Raw genomic sequence first — 17,344 nt, forward strand, 5'->3', positions numbered from 1 at the left:
TCATACTCTTTTGTCTAAAATCTTTTGAAATAGGTGGGAGATTGTTGTAAAAATAGATATTCCAAAAGATTTTTTCATGTTTGTTGCGGTCTTATCTGATAAAATTTCATCAGAAATGTTTGTTCCTATTTTGAGGAAGAAATCTTCAAAGATAAGATTTTGGTAAAAGGGCTAAAAGCCAAATTCAAGATTGTGAGACGTCTTGATCTTTCGGTCAATAGCCTTCCTGATGGTTTGACCCATTCCAACTACTGCCAACAGAGAATAGACCTATGACTACTTCAGACTTAAGTTGCGCAACAGTTTTGCATGCCATTCGTGCGGAAAATCAGCTTTTCACATTCTATCCTCTTCATATCCTATACCGTGAAGCCTATAAATAGAACCATTTGTCAGGTTCATTGGTACGCTGATCAACGAAGACCACACTTCGTGAACTCCCTATTCCTTCTCCTCTATTTGCTTTCCTGTTCGTGAACTCTCTCTTTCTTCTCCTCTATTTTTTCTTTTTATTTTATCTGCTGGTTTTGGAACAAGTTTTGCTGGTTCTACATCCCTCTCACAAAATAGAGGAAGACTTGTTTAATCCTGGGGAAACATTTCGATACTCTGAAATAGTTTCTTAGGACAGTGCTTTCAAGCACGACTCAAGTATTCAAGTGTTAGCATTGTTCGGGCCGCCTTTTCCAACATAGAGAACACAGTTGAAGAGAAAAGAAAGGGTTGACAAATCATCGTGATGCATCCTTCAGCGTTTGAGTGGATCATGTTAAGTGATGAAGCCTGATAACTCTGCATCTATGGAAGTCAGAATATCCTGGCAACTCCCATAAACAAGAATAGGCATTAGAACAAGTGCCAATAAGCATGACTACTGATGAAAAGACACTGGAGAAGTTTTTCTCAAGTCCTTTTGCTCGAATCCTAGCAGTTATGCTTGCTAAATGTGCAGTTGAGTTGATTACTTGCACTGATAAACGATTTTTTTTAATATGACTTCCTGGGTAATTGTTCCTTTGTTACTTTTCTTCCAGAGTGATCTACAATCTAGCATCTTACGTTCTCCCTATGGTTTTAGGTCTTATGGTTGAAAAGGTTTTGAACATTTTTATGACTTTTCCAAGGGACAGTCACAAAATTACTTTTATGCTGTTTTATAATCTGAAGAACAGCATAATCTGCTATATTTATCTATCTAAACATGTTAAGTTTTGTGACAGTGAAATATATGACACAGAATTTTAACTTTTAAGCGGGTGTTGTTTAGTTCCGAAAGTAATTAACGGATTTTGCGTGTTAGATTTTTGTTGTCGACATAAAGAAAAAAGTTGCCCGGCAATGTCGAGTTGCCCTCCAATGTTGCCATACTAAAACAGAAGGTATGTTGCCATACCTAAGAGTACGTTGACGTTGAAGTCATCCTCGAATTCTTATGGACTAGCCGTGTGATGAATTTGACATATCCTTTAATAATTCCTTTGCATTAGTTAGCAAATATTTATGCTCATCCAAAAATAATTTTCGAGGCATTTTCCACCTGCGTTCTTTTCCATCTTGACTCGTTTATAGACTAATGCTTCCACGGCCTGCATGCAGTTAATCAGGGTTTGCATCTAGGTTGATGCACTTCATTAATTTGCTAGTGCTAGGCAATCAATCAAATTTTAGCAAAACTACCATCACAGACCAAAATGAGAAAATATGGAAATCAAGTTAAATAAAGTTTTGGATCTATCCTAAACAATGCATTTTATTTTTAGGTAACACTATTTGTCCCTTTGTTTCAAAATTCGGCAGGGCCATTAGGATAACTATCATTGAAAAATCCGGAGTAAAATAAGCGTATTACTAAAAGTGTAACAAAAAGTCCAAAACTATTTAGAAATGTGATGGGTGCCGAAAAGAAAAAGGAAAAAGGTTATGTTAAGTAGACACGCATCGCATTTTATATGTAAAATAAATTAAGAGTATTTTATACACGGTTTGAGATAGAATTATGAAAAAAAACGTTGCTTAGGATTACATTTACCTATTGTAATTCTCACTGCATCTGAAATGCAGGACCTGGGACAGATTGGAGTTGAGGTGTAGGAGCCAATTTTGCTTAGGATTGCTGGTCTGTATTTTTCTTAAAATTTATGAATAATTGATGGCCATTGAATTTAACTAGGTTCGCTTAATGACGTTGAACAAGAAATGAGCACGTAAACAAGAAACTCGCAAGGTGAAATTAAAATTTTGAGAGTACAAGAAAAAAGAGGATATTCTCACGCAAACAACTATTGTGGAAGGAGGTCAAACCCTGTCATATGCCAAAAGACTGCAGCCAATTTTCTTGATGCACCAAGGCTCGCGATCCCTTTGTCCCCGAAAAATGGCTCGTCCAGCGGCCGGTTGGAGAAGCAAAGGAAGGTGCGACATGCCCAAGATGATGGCAGGGAAACAGGCCACGATAAAGGTGGCAATGTGAGCCCACTTAAAGCTTGATTGAAGCGACAGTCCAATTGCTGTGCCAAAAGATATCATCATTGTGACTATAGCAATAAACAAGATAAATAGACCTCTGACAAAAGTCTGGGGAAGTGACTCCAGAAAATCTTCTTCTGAATATCGCGATGTTTGAACCGAAAGGAACATAAGTAGAGAAGCTGCAGAGTTTGCCAAGGATATTGAGTTTGATACTAAAAATACCATGAACAATTTATTCCTTGCAAGAACTGCAATGCCCGTGGCATTATCATTGCCACCGGGTACGGTGATAACAGCAGCAAATGAAACTGTTGCTACCAGAGCACCTACCACCGTACACGAGTTTGATGTGTCCTTCATCCATTCCTTCGCATTCTTTAGCAACTCTTGATGGGCATCAAAGAATAATTCTTGAGGTGTTTTGTCGTCTAAGTTCTTTTCCGTCTTTAACTCATCATAAACTAATTCTTCCACAGCCTGCATGCAGTTAATCAAAGGACTTATCTAGGTTGATGCACTTCATTTGCTAATACTAGGGAATTAATTTTGTAGAAAAAATACCATCATAAACCAAAATGCAAAAAATTATGGCCATGATGTTAAGTTAAAGTTTTGGGTCAGCTATCATGCTTTTTGGGTCAGCCATCATGTTATTTCGAGGAAACACTACTTGTCCTTTTATCTCAAAATTCAGGGGTTCATCGGGACAAGTATCACTCTAAAACATGGACCAAAATTCAGTGATGTATTACTAAAAGCGTGACCCCAAAAAAAAAAATCTAAAACTGTTTAGAAATGTGATGGGTGCCTAAAAGTTAAAGGGGTGTGTCTAAGTACACATGCATCTTATATGAAAAGTAAAAGAGTATCTTGCAGACGGTTTTGAGATAGAATTACAAAAACATTGCATTACTTACCCTAAACCATTGGAATTCTCGCTGCATCTGAAATGCAGGACCCGGGACAGCCTGGAGTTGAGGTGTAGGAGCCAATTTTGCTGCCAAATGAAGAGAATTGTTATTCCCTTCAAGTTTTAAATCGGCATACGCCTTAGTATTTTTTCCAATGTAAGTGATCATGTAATTAAATATCTGCACTCGACGATGCTCAATAGCTACATGCAACAACAAACGTCCAGTGCGGGTGGCTATGTCGGCATATTGACCCTCATGCCACTGTCCAGAGGTTGCGTCTGTATATTTAGTACCAGGCGGATTCGAACTTGCGGTGGCTGTGTCTGCATGTTGAGTGGCATCATTCCACACCAAACTTCCTTTGACTGTGCTTGTATAATGAGCATGACGCCACGGCACACTTTTGCGGGGTTTGTCTGCATACCAAATTAGATCAGGAAAAACTTTTAGACACTGTTCTACAAGTTCAAATACTCCATGCTCCACCGCTAAGTGCAGGATTGCAGTGCTATTCTCAGGGATGAAGAAATCCTGAGCAGAGTCCATTTCTTCCTCTCTCTCTTTCTTTTGTAACTCATCACATACAAACTTTACAAGTCTAACTGCACGCAGGTGGCTTTGCTTCATTTCAGACATCTGCCTTATTCCTGCGACAAGTAACGTAAGCACGCACGAGTTTTACAATTGTGTTGAAGATTATTTGGAAAAATATTTTAAGAATAATGGTCCATTACTTAATTTTTTGTGATTTGATCTAAGAGTGTTCGATGGGCTTCATTGAACTAAGTATTCATTAACTGTAAATTAAAAATCAAAATCGAGAATATTTTTAAATTTTTTTTTAAATCGAGAATTTCAATCAAAATCGCGACTTTTTTGTTTCCTCTGTTTTTCTCACTTCTTCCTTTTTATTCTTTAATTTATTTTTCTTTTTATTTTTCTTCTTCCTTTCTCTGCATTTCTATTTCATTTATTTTTTCTGTTTCCACTTTCTTCTATTTTCTCTGTATAGCGGTTTTTGCCACCGCTGGCTATCACCATCCAGTGGTAGAATTTCACCCAAAAAATCATTTGAGATGCTAAGTTTGTGTAGTCTGCTATTCTACTGCAGAATTTGGCCAAAAAAGGCTAGGAAATGATAATTTGGTGCATGATAATAAAATTTAGCTATGTTTATGGTTTTCTATCCATAACATAATGTTCAATATAGTTCTAGATAAGTGTCTTTGTTAGACCTTTAATGCAGATTTAAATGATTGGCTTTGTATAGAAACCTTAAAATTTAATGCTTAAATGTGGATTTAAAATTAATGAATTCTTTCTTTTCAAAAACCAGAGTTTGATTATTTGCACAATGACATGGAAAAGGGCATTTATGTAAAAATGTGGATTTAAAAGCAATAGTTAATTCTCTCTTTTCAAAACTAGAGTTTTGATTATTTTGCACAATAACATGGAAAAAGGGCTTTTATGTAAAAATCTAACAGTGATGACTAAAGAAACTACACCGAAGAGCAAACAAGTATTGTTTCTAATGCCATATGATTAGAATTTTCATTAAATTAATTGCTATCTTTTAGAGAGACAAAAGAATGGTCAGAAAAAAAAAAAAGATTGATCAAATTTTTCTTACACCATCAATGTAAGACGTTTTTACACTGATGGCTCACTAATATTGCGCCATCTCAATAATGAGAGTGGATAACCTGTTTTATCCATTTCTATTAAACAAAGAGTGAAGACTGATATTAAATAAAACAATTAGCTAGTTAACTTTCAATTTAATATCATCTGGAACTCTCCTAATCAATGGTGTAGGCGATTGACAAAGGTTTCTTCAAGAAAGACCTCTGACTCTCTCTATCCTTCTTGTTCTCTTCTTCTTGCTTGGAAACCAAATCATTTCCACCAATTTGAACACTACATAATCACTAAATTTTTTCTTTTTTCACATCTAGTTACAATATCCTAATCTCCTCCAAATTTCATAAAAATAGGGGGCAAGTTAACCCTCCTAAAGGAATAAAAAATGGCTATTTACACAGATGGATGTCTATTGACCCTGATTGGCAGACCTGTCAAATTTCTTTACATCAATGGATTGTTATATATTAAGTTGGGGAGAATAGGGAGAAGGGTTGGGTTAGGTGGTAAAGTGAAAGGAATTCTAAGTAGAAGGTCCTGAATTTAAGACTTCTCACTTAAAAAAAAATAAAATTGGGAAGATTTTCAAGAACCCCGGCATTTCAATTTTGAAATTTTACATTCATCTATTAGGTTTCTTTACACCCAAATTCTTTGGAATATATTTTACATAGCTTGAAAACAAAGTCACATTTCCCAATCCAAACCTCAAATCCATGTCAACATAAAGGAAAATTTTGTTTCTTTACATCCAATTCAAAACTTCAATTTAGTCCAAATTTAATGGGAGGTTTTATTAGGTATATTTTGATTGCAAAAGGACATTGCTTCAGGCCTATTGGATGTTTGGGAAGAGCAAGAAAAATAGTGGTAGTGAGACGGTTGAGGCAGAAAAGTGAAGGAGGAGAAGAAATTGTTTGAGACATCATAGAATTCTATGTTTTTTTTTAATTAAATAATTTTGATAAGATAGTCAACTGGTTATAAGGGATTACCAAATTCTATTGGTGAGGTGGCACAATATCATGGACCACTAGTGTAAAACAAGTTTACACTAATAGTGTAGGGAAGATTTACTCTTATTTAATAGAAGTTATTCATTTTAAAATTTTGGACAAATTTGGACATATTATGAGGCTCATTTTATCGGATGGAAAAATATTAGGGGAGGTAAACATAATTTAGATACACAATTTGGTTAAACCTCACAGGATGTAGATGTAATTAACCCTAAACAAACATTTTAGCCATCCAAATTAGGAGTATAATGAACTAATATTCGTTATTGTTTCATTTCCCCCAATGTCGAATTAGATTAATAAACGGAGATAAAGTAGACACAAAATTTCCAAACCTTTAATGAACTTGCCCAAATATTTAAAGAACGAAGCTGCTGAGCATCGATTCTTGCTGTTAGCAACATCACTTGTTGAATCTTCGTGTTCTGTTTCCTCGTCGTCAACTGGTACCACTAAAGATTAACGGAGGATTAGAATAAAATCACATAAATTGGAACTAATAAACTGAAGAACGAAGCTGCTGAGCATCGATTTGTTGAATCCTCGTCGTCAACTGGTACCACTAAAGATTAACGGAGAATTAGAATAAAATCACAAAATTGGGACTAATGTACTTGATACTGATGAATTTCCTATCGCATATCAATGTACTTGATACTGATGAATTTCAGCTACAAGGAAATCCTCCACTACAGTAATGAGCTGGAAATGAAAGAAATAACTTTTACGTCGCAAATTTTACTTAAAAAAGCATATACTTAAGAGTTAAAGATTGTGTGTGTAAATATATAAATGTATATGTATATTGTATATATAGACACGCTGTCTAAGCAAAATGAAATATCATATGCAGAATATACCTTAAGCGAACAAGAAATTCTAAGGATGAAGATTCGAAACGAAGTACTTACAATCATAGATCCAGGATCTCAATGGAGAAAGTTCATTTCCTCTCCGGAATGCTTTAGGCTTCATTGCAAGTACATGAAGTATGGACGTTCCTTTGTCATTTTTTTTAAGAGCTAACTCCGGATATCTCTCAAGGATACGCAAAGCAGCATCTGTAAAAGAAATCTATTTTAGATTCTTTGGTTTTTTACAGAGGCATTTGAGTTTTTACAAAATGTTTTCGTTATCTTAGAGGCAAGGATGGAAATTGGGGCAGGGAGCGCCACCACCCCATGTCCTGGAAATTAACCTATATTTTCTCCTCTAATTAAAAATTGAAGGATTTTTTTTTCAAAAAAATGTTATTATGAATTAGAAATTTTGCACAATAACTTCATAAGATTGCCACACATATATGTATAAAGCTTATCTGTACGGCGGCCAGGCTCACCATATGACCCCGAAGCAGTGATTGCCACAATGAGATCGGGAGCTGAAGCATCCGTGAAGGCATTGCAAAGATCACTTCTCACATGGTCACGAAGCAAATCTTCGTCCCGACTAACTCGGTAGAGATATTCCACCATTCTCTTGCTTTCTGACGGTTTCCGCCATTTAGCAGCATAGAAGAGGGGAGTATGTTTGTTCACATCCCCAAAATAAGGCAAAATTGGGTTCTCGTTCACCATTGCTTTGGCAGCGTCCACATCTGCAGCTAAGGCCACGTGATGAAGAGCAGTTCGGCCAAGTTGGTCTCTGGCTTCAAGCTGCAACTTTGCCAGGTGCTTCTTAGCTAACTTCTCCACAAGCTTCTGCACAAACTCCGACTGGCCACAGCTAGCTGCCACATGAAGGGCTGTCATGCCAAGGTTGGAGATTTTTGCTGTCTTTGCATTTTGATTGGAACGAAATTCACTACAAGCAACTTCCCAATTTCCTTCCATTGCTGCTCTGTAGAGTTGTGGGAGCTTGGTTGTAACAGCTTTAGCAATTTGCTGATCCCCTTCCCTTGCTGCTTCGCCGACTGCCACCAATATTGTGGGTGCCAATTTTATGCATTGACATGAAATTTTTTAGCATGAAGAACCGAAAATTTTATGCATCGACATGAAACTCCAAGAAAGATGCACAAATTTCTGAGTATCATTACTCTTTATAATAATATCTTATGCAAGATTAATTTACGAACGCTAATACCTAAAATGATCTGTATTCCGGCCTTAAAAAGTATGGCTGAGCCTATCTTTCTCCAGAAGTTTTGCGGAGTTTGAACTCAATTAAATAGGATTTGCCAATAAGCCACAATTAAAGAAAGGTGGGGCCTAGGTTTCTATTCCATTTCTCACTCCAAGTCCAAAAAATAAATATAAGAGCACAAGGTTATGATCGGATGCGGTATAGACTAACGAAAATTTACAAACACCTGATTAGCAATCAAAACTTTGACAGGTCAGCTGAATGAATAAATTTATGAAGCTTTCATTTATGATACTCTAACAAAGCGCCAAAAAATAAAAATAAAAACTTCTTACCTTGTTTCATCATACGAAATCTTTCGCCGCGGAGCTTATCGAACATGGGGTCGGCCGCCATCTCAGCACGCAAAGTGTCGCCCACCACGAGGTCCGCCATCTTTAATTTGCTATGATCAGCCTTTCTTTAATTTACTTGTGATAATCGAGGCTCAAGTTTTAGACTAATTTATATCTAAACAAAGTGGGCATTCCTTGTGTTACATGCTGGAATCAAAAGTACTTCCAACTCCTGTGAAATTGTTAGTAATGATCTCTTGAGTCTTCCAAAGACAAAAGTACTCTCCAATGATGACGAATTAATGTTGAAGGCCACTAGTGCCTTTAATTTTGTCTGGTCACTGCCTAATCAGGGCAGGGCATCTTCTTTATATCTTTCTCTTTTTATTTTTGTCTTTTTAGTGTTCTTGTCGTTTATGGATAATGAAAAGATTGGTGAAAAAGATGATGAGTTATTCCAACATAATCAGAACAGTTCTTATTATCTTAATTATCGTTTGCCTACTTGTTAGTGAGCTTTCTTGTGAAAACGGTACCGATTGAGGAAATCACATATGATTTAGTATTAGCTAATGAATTAATGTCCCGTATACGTGGAACCCAAAAAAAGATGTAGATCTATGAAGAATATTGTGCGACATAAGTTAAAATTTCTCTCAGTGACAAAAAGATTATTTGGGTGTACAAAGATTAAATTGTGCTTAATTTATGTGATCATTGTCTCTAAACTGCAGTATTGACGTCTTTACTAATTGTGCAGTGAACTTTAGAGACAACGGACAGAATAAAAGCACATTTGCTCCATTTTTTTTTTTTTTTTTTTGGAATTGACCAGAATGAATGGTACATTCGTTTTTCCAGTTCTCACCCTTTCTTTTGACTGGGGCCTCTGGGCAGGTAAAGAAGCTTTGGTGAATTATCAAGCAAAGGATGTAAAGAAATGGAAGAAACTATAAAACCAACAAAAAAAATGTTAAAAAATTAAATATTATATAGTTGACCTATTGCGATGGAAAATATATAGGTAAGGTTGGTTTACAGCATTTATGCAATGTAATTTGGTTTTTTTTATTTAAACAACGAAAGTTTAATTAATATCATATATTACGTTATTTGTTATGCCAATGTTCTTCTAACTAAAATTTATTCCTTTTCTCTCCGGTAAGTTACTCCTGTACATCTAGGCGCATATGACTTGAAATAGACGCATCAGGAAATGATTCACGCCATTGCATAGACAGCATCCAATGCGAAAGAAAAGAGAAACTGTGTACCTATTAATTGATGGAAAATTTTGGAAAATACTTGGGTACCCATTGGGCTCAAATAGCAAGGGCTCCGTTCGGATTAACTGTTTTTTGGGATGTTTTTGAAATATTTTATTGTAGCATTATATATGAAAAATTTTTAATATAAATTTTTTTTGAAATATTTGATATATTAATATGGATGGGATGTTTTTTGAGTTATTGTATATTACTGTAACATTGTATTTGAAAAACTTATTTTTTGAAAAAATAGCCAATCCAAACAGAGTCTTAGACTCAAAAATTATCTTTAACAATTTTTATAGTCATACCAGCAAATATAATCTAGCAATCTTCCTAATCATTATCCACAAGAATTTCAAGCATTTCAGTCAGTTTAAACTTGTCATCCTTGGACAATGATGTGGATAAATATTCAACACCCTAAGTGCCTTGGTCATCTTGATATGTGTTGGAATATGACTGTATAGCTATCTTTTCCTTTTATTTGTTAATCCAATTTTTCGTGGGAATCCTGAGTATAAAGCACTTTGCATGTTTATTTGATAAAACTAAAAGAAATTTAATAAATCAAAAATATTAAAGTTATATAAAAAAAATAAAAAATGAATTAGAGGGAAAAAATATGTAGAAAATAGTTTTGGGTATTAGGCGGGATCAATCTAAACTCATCCTAAAGTGATCCCGCCCAAGTTTGTCCCAAAACACATATGGGTAAGATTGGGTCCAAACCCATATGATTCAGTTCTATCTCAAATCCAAGCAAATCCCACCTATCCCGCCCATTTTGCCACCTCTAGTTGTATTAATAAAGAGATTTCAAAAAAGTAAAAGGACTTGCAGGTGACAAACTGTGTTAATCTTTCTTCTATTCGCGTCATACTGCTCCTAGTGTACCTTTTTTTTTGGTTCAGATGCTTCAAAATTCATCCAGTGGCCCCTTCACATATTGGTTGGAATCCTTCCAATTTGGCGGCTGGCAAATTCACATATTATAATTGAGGAGGGTTCCTAATACTAATGACAAAAAAAATGGTAATAATAATTTTTAATGGTGACTAGCGAGCATTTGTTAATATATTTAAATTACGGGTCTGTTTGGTTGGAAGTAAAATGTTTTCCTTGGGAAAATATTTTCCGTGAAAGTAATTTTCCATGAAAATCATTTCCCTTTCATCATTTTCAGGTGTTTGGTTAGCTTATTGAAAATATTTTCTTACTTCATTTTTCTGGTGTTTGTTTAACTTTTGAAATATTTTCACTTTTATCTCTATCTTTACTTTCTACACATTATAACTACATACTTCTTCCCATGCAAAATAAGAAAATTTATCTCATTGTTTAACTTTAAAAAATCTTGGAGAAATGTATAGATGAATAAAAAATATCTCCTTAAGCAATAAACAAATTGCTGGCCATTTAGTGTCAAATATCAATCACATGCAATGCTTATTGTGACATATATCTTGCACTCTCACTACTGAAAGTTTCTCTAGAAAAGAATGTCTCTATTATATATAATTAATTACTAGCATAGGATGAGCAGGATGAGGTTTTTTTTTTATTTTGAATATACTAGGGGGAGGGTTGGGTGGTACCAGGGAGGGAATGTAAGGAAGAGATCTTGGATTCGAATTCTCCTGTTTACACTAAAAAAAAAAAAGAATATACTACAAGATGTTTTCAGTAAGTTTGGAACATACTACAGGCGGGATGCATGCATTTCGGAAAACAACTTCAGTAAGTTTGGAAGGGAAGTTGTTTTCCATAAGATGAGTGAAAATATTTTACATAGGAAAATATTTTCAGTAACTTTTGTGCAACCAAACACGGAAAATTAGGAAAATATTTTCCTGGAAAATATTTTCACCCGAAACAAACGGACCCTACATATAACTTGTCATGTAAACGGACATACTTCTATTCATTGTATCCGTACATTAGATATTTTTTCTTAATTAATTATTGGCAAAAAACAAAATTTTGTTCTGTTTGGATTGTAAGTTATTTGGGATTATTTGTGATATTTTTACTGTAGCACTTTTTGTGATGTGATGTATGTAAGATAAAAAGATATTGGGAAGATAAAAAGGTGTATTGGAAATTGTAAAGATGATGTAAGCAAATAAAATTGGGGTAATATGAAGCAATCCAAACAAACCAGGCTCTTAACGAGTGCTCAGGCACTGTTTGCCAAACGATTATTATTAGTATCACTGTTGCACTGTTATTTTCTTCTACAAAAACCCAACATAGCTTTCCAATTTTTTTTTTTTTTTTATATTTCAAAGCTTATTAACATATCTAGTCTATTGGGGAATGGGGAAGTTTGCAATTGAGTTTCAATTGCTGACGTGGCGCTTCGTCATTGGTCAATTGGTGGTCGTCTCCAATTAATTGAGCGAATTGAGTTGAGGACAAAATTGAGATTTCACCTCCTTCTTGGATAGATAGGGTTCTTGAGAGTCTTCGCTTGCGCCGCTCATTGTGTTTCTTGCTTTTGCTCCGTCGCTTTCTTCCTTTCTTCTCAGGTTCTTTCCCCCTTCCTTCCTCTTTCTCTGTTTTTCACTTCTTCTCTTTCTTCTTTAATTGAATATTAAATAACAGTGCAAGACAAAATAGAGGTCACATGTTGGTCTTCTTCTTACAAGTTAAAGGGTATTTCTCTTTGGTTTTCTCTCTTAATTACCTCAACTTTCATTTTTATTTTTATTTTTACAATCTTTCTCTGTATAGATTTTTATTTTTTATCCTTTTATGAAAGTATCTATTTACCATCTATTTTGTTGCTACCGTCTTTTCTTCTATTGTTTGGATTTGCAGGTTCGCATGGTAGCGGTTTCATCTTCTTGCTCAGGTATTTCGCTCTATTTTCTCTTACTGCTATTTTTTCTTTTTATTTTGAATATCTCCCCTCCTTGATCTTTCTTTTTTCTTCAATAAATTTTTTTTTTACCATCCAAAAATTATCTATCATTGTTGTAATTTTTTCAGAGATGTCTTTTTTTAAAGATCTCTGGTTGTTGGTACTTTTAAACGGGAGTTCAGTTTCTTTTTTTGTTAGTTTGTTCTACACATACAGAGTTTATGAATCTAGGGAAGTTGGGATGAATTTTAAGTATTTGATTTTTTTTTTTTTGCAATATCATTAAAATGTTTAGATCATTATTTGACTTGTGTTTTTTTTTTTCCTAGAGTGTCATTATTTAACTTGGCTTAGTGTCTTTATAGCTCGACATATTACTGTTGCTTGGGTAAACATTTTAGCTTTAGGAATCAGTGTTTTTTTATTGCCTTGAAGATTGCAGGGTGTAAAAAACACTTATTTATGTCGATGTATTCACCAAGATTTAGTTCTACCTTTTTTTGGGATGTCATTTGCTTTATTCATATATAGAGGAGATTTTTATTGTGCCTATAGCACAGCATATGGTAGCACAGGCCTAATGTGGACAAGATTTGCTTCAAACAAGAAGATTTTGTCTAGGAAAAAAATCATATGATTTGCTTTAGTATTTTTATTTAACATGCATTTGCATTATATTTCAGGTTCGAATCTGCAGTTTGCATTTGCAGTTGATGTTTTTAGAGATTTTAATAGTTCAGGTTCCAATCTCAGTCCTCCTTTATGTTTTGCATACTGTTTAGACAGAACTATCCAAAAGAAAGAGAGGTTTAGCTGGTTGGAATTCATCATATGCGGAATTTGATGGTTTTTTTTTTGATAAAAAAATCTGGATTTGTTTTTCTTTTCCCTTTTCTGGTTTTTTCAGTTGGCGTTTTCTTTAATTTTGGTTTCTTAATCAATTTGCTTGATTAAGCTAGAATAATAGTGCATGCATGCATGTCTATTGTAGTGCATGTTTGCATATCTTATGCTAATTATATACAATTTGCATGTCTTCTTGAACAATCATGAACTCATTTGTGAAATTGATCATTGGCCAAAGTTTCGAGTTACCAAAGGCATCTTGTGATGATACGTATTTTAATGACTATTTGTTAATAATTGTTCTTATAGTACAAAAAATTATAAGTCTCTTAGTAAAATTTGTTGACAGTTTATATAGTGAATCTCAAGTTGATAAATGATCGAAGTTCTTTCTGCAATTTTTTTGGTTATAATAGCAATTTTAATTGATTTTTTGTGTTTGTAGGCAATCAAAGGTTTGCCCAAGGATAGGAAATCTCTATCAGATGCTGGGCAGTGGCTTGAAGCAGTGAGTAAATTAACAATTTGATTAAAGACTTTAAATCATATCATTAACTAGAAAATGGATCAAGTTACTGCATAGCTATAGTTTTGCCCCTTGTTATTTTGCACTAATTAGCTGGATAATTTCTTACTTTTGCTTCCATTAAAAAGTGAATTACAATCTTATCTTTACTTCACTGACCTATTTCAATTTAATTCGTCTTACCTATTTCAATCTTTTGTGATTACGGATATAGTTCCATGCTTGAGAAAATGACCAATGAATGACTTCATATTACCTATTTCAATGTGATTGTATATTTCCTTTTGTAGACAGCAGCATGTAGTGGCCCACACAGATTCACCTGGCATGCAATAAAATTAGTTTTAAAAGTTTTTTTTTTTTGAGTTTAACTATTTGCTATTTTGAGTTTTAGATCATTGTTGTCTTCTGACATTGCCAATTACTTTTTTTTTTGGTAACTTCTAAAAGTCACATTAGGGACTAGGGGTTGCCCTACTGCATTGATATGAACTGGATGTGAAACTTTGGAAATGCATTCATATGTTTAGTGCTTAATGCCATTTATGGTTTGGCATAACAAATTCTTCAGTTCCTGCTGATCCTCAGGCTTTGTTGCTATTGTTTTGCTTCATATTGTGTTTTCACATACCCTATGCTAGATTTGATGGTCTAATATATTAATTATAATTATCTGTTATGCTCTAATATGTTCCAAATGTTTATTACAAGATATTAAGATATGCAACAAAGTACAAAGGATTGGAGAAATTCTTTTTTCAAAGTGCACCTTTATTTAGGTTCTTTGTTTTATCCCCTGAGAAAAAGTTAATCTAATTTGATTTAGTATTTTTCTTGATAGGACTTATCAATATCTATCTTATGAATCTTTGTTGTACAAACCAACCAATTGCTTTCTGCCTAGGGGCAGTTTTTGCTTAATACGACTAATGTAAATGGTTTTGATGCTTGTAGGTAGTAAAATATTTGCCGAAGGAGAAGTACCAAATATTAGATTTTTGGTACAGGCTAGGAAGTGGTAAGTAAAGTACCATTTTTTTAGAAGTATTAAATTATGCATTTATGCTTGGAGTGGTCATTGACCGCATTACAATATTTAAATTACCATTCTTGGAGTATGAAATTTTGTGAAGGTACCATGTTTCCTTTAGATTTAGAGTCAGTTTCTTTAGTATTTTACCGATTTTAGTAAATTCATCAATAAGAGGTTGCAAGTCGAGGTTTAATAGCATTTGCTTTCACCCTATTTCATTGAAAGTTATGATTACTGATGAAATCATTATAAATTTTTTCTCTACTTTGATGGTGTCATTTTTGAATTACTCTTTAGACGTAGTAATTTCTAAGAAAATGATGTACATTGACTGATTGTAGCTTTTGTTACTCGCTGTCCTATCCTTGGAATGATGTAATTGAAATGGCTAAAAGAACCTCTAAGATAAGATCTTTGTATATAGAAAAAGAATGTTCATGTGCTGCATCCCAGTTGTAAGTTTAAATAGTGCCGCCCTAATTTCTGATCAAAATGGTGGTGATTACCCCTTAGCTTCTCCACCTTTTCTCAATTAGACAACTAGAATTTTCAACACCTTTATGTAAAAAAGAAAATTAAAATCTCAGAATTACAAAAGAGAATAAAATTGCTTTTCAGGATTTAAAAAATAAACTCTAACAAATACCAAACTAATATATTAAAATTTCTTTGTAGCTTTTGCTTGAATCTTTTGGAGCTTTTTAAGAAAGAAGAGAAAATTTTCTTTTAGTTTAAATTGATGTCCTATGTTCATTCATGTTGTCTAGGTGAAAATGTGGCATGAATGAAATATATCTACATGATTTATAGGCTAAATCTGTTCTTTATTTATTTACCTAGAATTCATGTTTGAGAAAAAATTGGCTGGCAAGAGGTATTTATCCAAATATGATGGTGGCTCAGAATGCATCTGTTGATTATTAGCTTTCTATTCTTTATTTATATATCCAACATTAATGTTTGAGAAAAAGTTGAATGGCGAGAGGCATTATTCAAATATAATGGTGGCTCAAACTTAGGAGTAGGGAATATGTTCTTGACGACTTTGTTTTATATTTCATGCTTTAGTATTTCCTTAAAATTTTGCAATGAAGTTTGGCAAAAACTGCGGGTACGTTACCTGTGATTTAACAAGATTGTCATTCTACTATTTATACAAAATGTTATTAAATTCTAATATAATTCATTCTTGGCAGATCTGATTGATATTTAGATAGCTGGAACTTGGAAGCAAATGGAAGCTCATGGAGTTTTGTCATGAATGCTTGATGCTTTGTTTTCTCCTTTCCAATATCTTTAGCAAAATTCATTAGTTACTTCAACAGCCACTTGTTATAGTATAGATGATATTTTTTTTTTTGGGTTCTTCACCACTAATACATAGTTCCACTAGAATTGGCTACGCTAGATAAGAAAAGAAGAGAGGCAATTCTAGATACAGTAGTCCGTACTTTTGGATGAATGTATCTTATATCTTAAATTGTACCTTTTCACAGGTAATGAGATACATCGTACAATTGGAGAGTTTACCTCAATTATGTGTTATTATGCTCTTCAACTTTATTAGTATTATTTCTTTTCTTAATTGAAATGTCGACAAAATGCTTCATTATCTACCACATACAGAAAATGATAAAAAATAATTTTTGATTGGAAAAATACAGCCAATGAGGGCTCTGAGCATATTAGCCTTGTAAAATCCCATTGGGCATATTGAACTTGTAACTTCACACCGTACATAGTGCGGTGATCCTCTCCTAGTATCTCAATAACTCAAACAAAAGAGAATGGAATGGGTCCAATGACAATGTTCTGTCTACATCACCAACTAGATTTGATACCATTCCTGATCTAATATCTAAACTTTATTTCGTGCCATTTTAGTTCAATTAACAAAAAACTGAAAGTGCAAAAGAAAAAGTTTAGCCTGGCTACTGAAGTGACAAAAGAAAAAGGAAAAGTAAAACATGAGAGAGAGAGAGAGAGAGAACAGAACTTTGGCTTCTCACTTCTAGTGTGACATTCGTAAAGTTTAAGGTGTAATTTGTGGTCAAATTGCATTACCATAATTTAAGGACAATATTAATTTGTGGTCAAATTATGTCATTACTTTTATATACTCAGACAATATTAATTCATGAATACTTCTATGAAAAACAATTCATAGATCGGGTGTAAGTAGAGTTGCGTATCTTTCTCCAAAACTCGATACATAACTTTGTGGAGCTTGAACTCAACTTAAGCTTGCCCTTTTCTTAATTAATTGGACAAGTTGAACTCGGATTAATCCAACCTAATTGACTCTAGTAGCTGATATAAAGAAGATTTTTTTTTCACCA

At 33.9% G+C, this 17,344-nt stretch overlaps 1 protein-coding gene and 1 long non-coding RNA gene across 8 annotated transcripts; one reads left to right on the forward strand and one right to left on the reverse strand.

The window, feature by feature from the left end:
* Window positions 1-2,197: 2,197 nt before the first annotated feature.
* Window positions 2,198-8,109, reverse strand: LOC113712038 (uncharacterized). 2 transcript variants are annotated; one of them, XM_027235313.2, is made up of 5 exons: window positions 7,386-8,109; window positions 6,958-7,107; window positions 6,382-6,498; window positions 3,387-3,799; window positions 2,198-2,946 (listed from the first exon to the last, which is right to left on the reverse strand). In XM_027235313.2, the coding sequence occupies exons 1-5, from the start codon at window positions 7,876-7,878 to the stop codon at window positions 2,296-2,298; spliced, it is 1,824 nt and encodes a 607-aa protein (XP_027091114.1). In that variant the 5' UTR covers window positions 7,879-8,109; the 3' UTR covers window positions 2,198-2,295. The 2 variants fall into 2 exon arrangements, with proteins under 2 accessions (XP_027091114.1, XP_027091113.1); XM_027235312.2 differs by having other exon boundaries at window positions 3,387-4,030.
* Window positions 8,110-12,175: 4,066 nt separating this feature from the next.
* LOC140015492 (uncharacterized) lies at window positions 12,176-16,540 on the forward strand. 6 transcript variants are annotated; one of them, XR_011822125.1, is made up of 7 exons: window positions 12,219-12,265; window positions 12,342-12,392; window positions 12,558-12,591; window positions 13,284-13,340; window positions 13,892-13,954; window positions 14,927-14,990; window positions 16,202-16,540. It is a non-coding gene; the product is annotated as an uncharacterized lncRNA (long non-coding RNA). The 6 variants fall into 6 exon arrangements; XR_011822122.1 differs by lacking the exon at window positions 12,342-12,392 and having other exon boundaries at window positions 12,186-12,265; XR_011822126.1 differs by lacking the exon at window positions 13,284-13,340 and having other exon boundaries at window positions 12,220-12,265; window positions 16,202-16,310.
* Window positions 16,541-17,344: the final 804 nt, after the last annotated feature.

This window comes from Coffea arabica, chromosome 10e (genome assembly GCF_036785885.1).
Source record: "Coffea arabica cultivar ET-39 chromosome 10e, Coffea Arabica ET-39 HiFi, whole genome shotgun sequence".
NCBI lineage: Eukaryota > Viridiplantae > Streptophyta > Magnoliopsida > Gentianales > Rubiaceae > Coffea > Coffea arabica.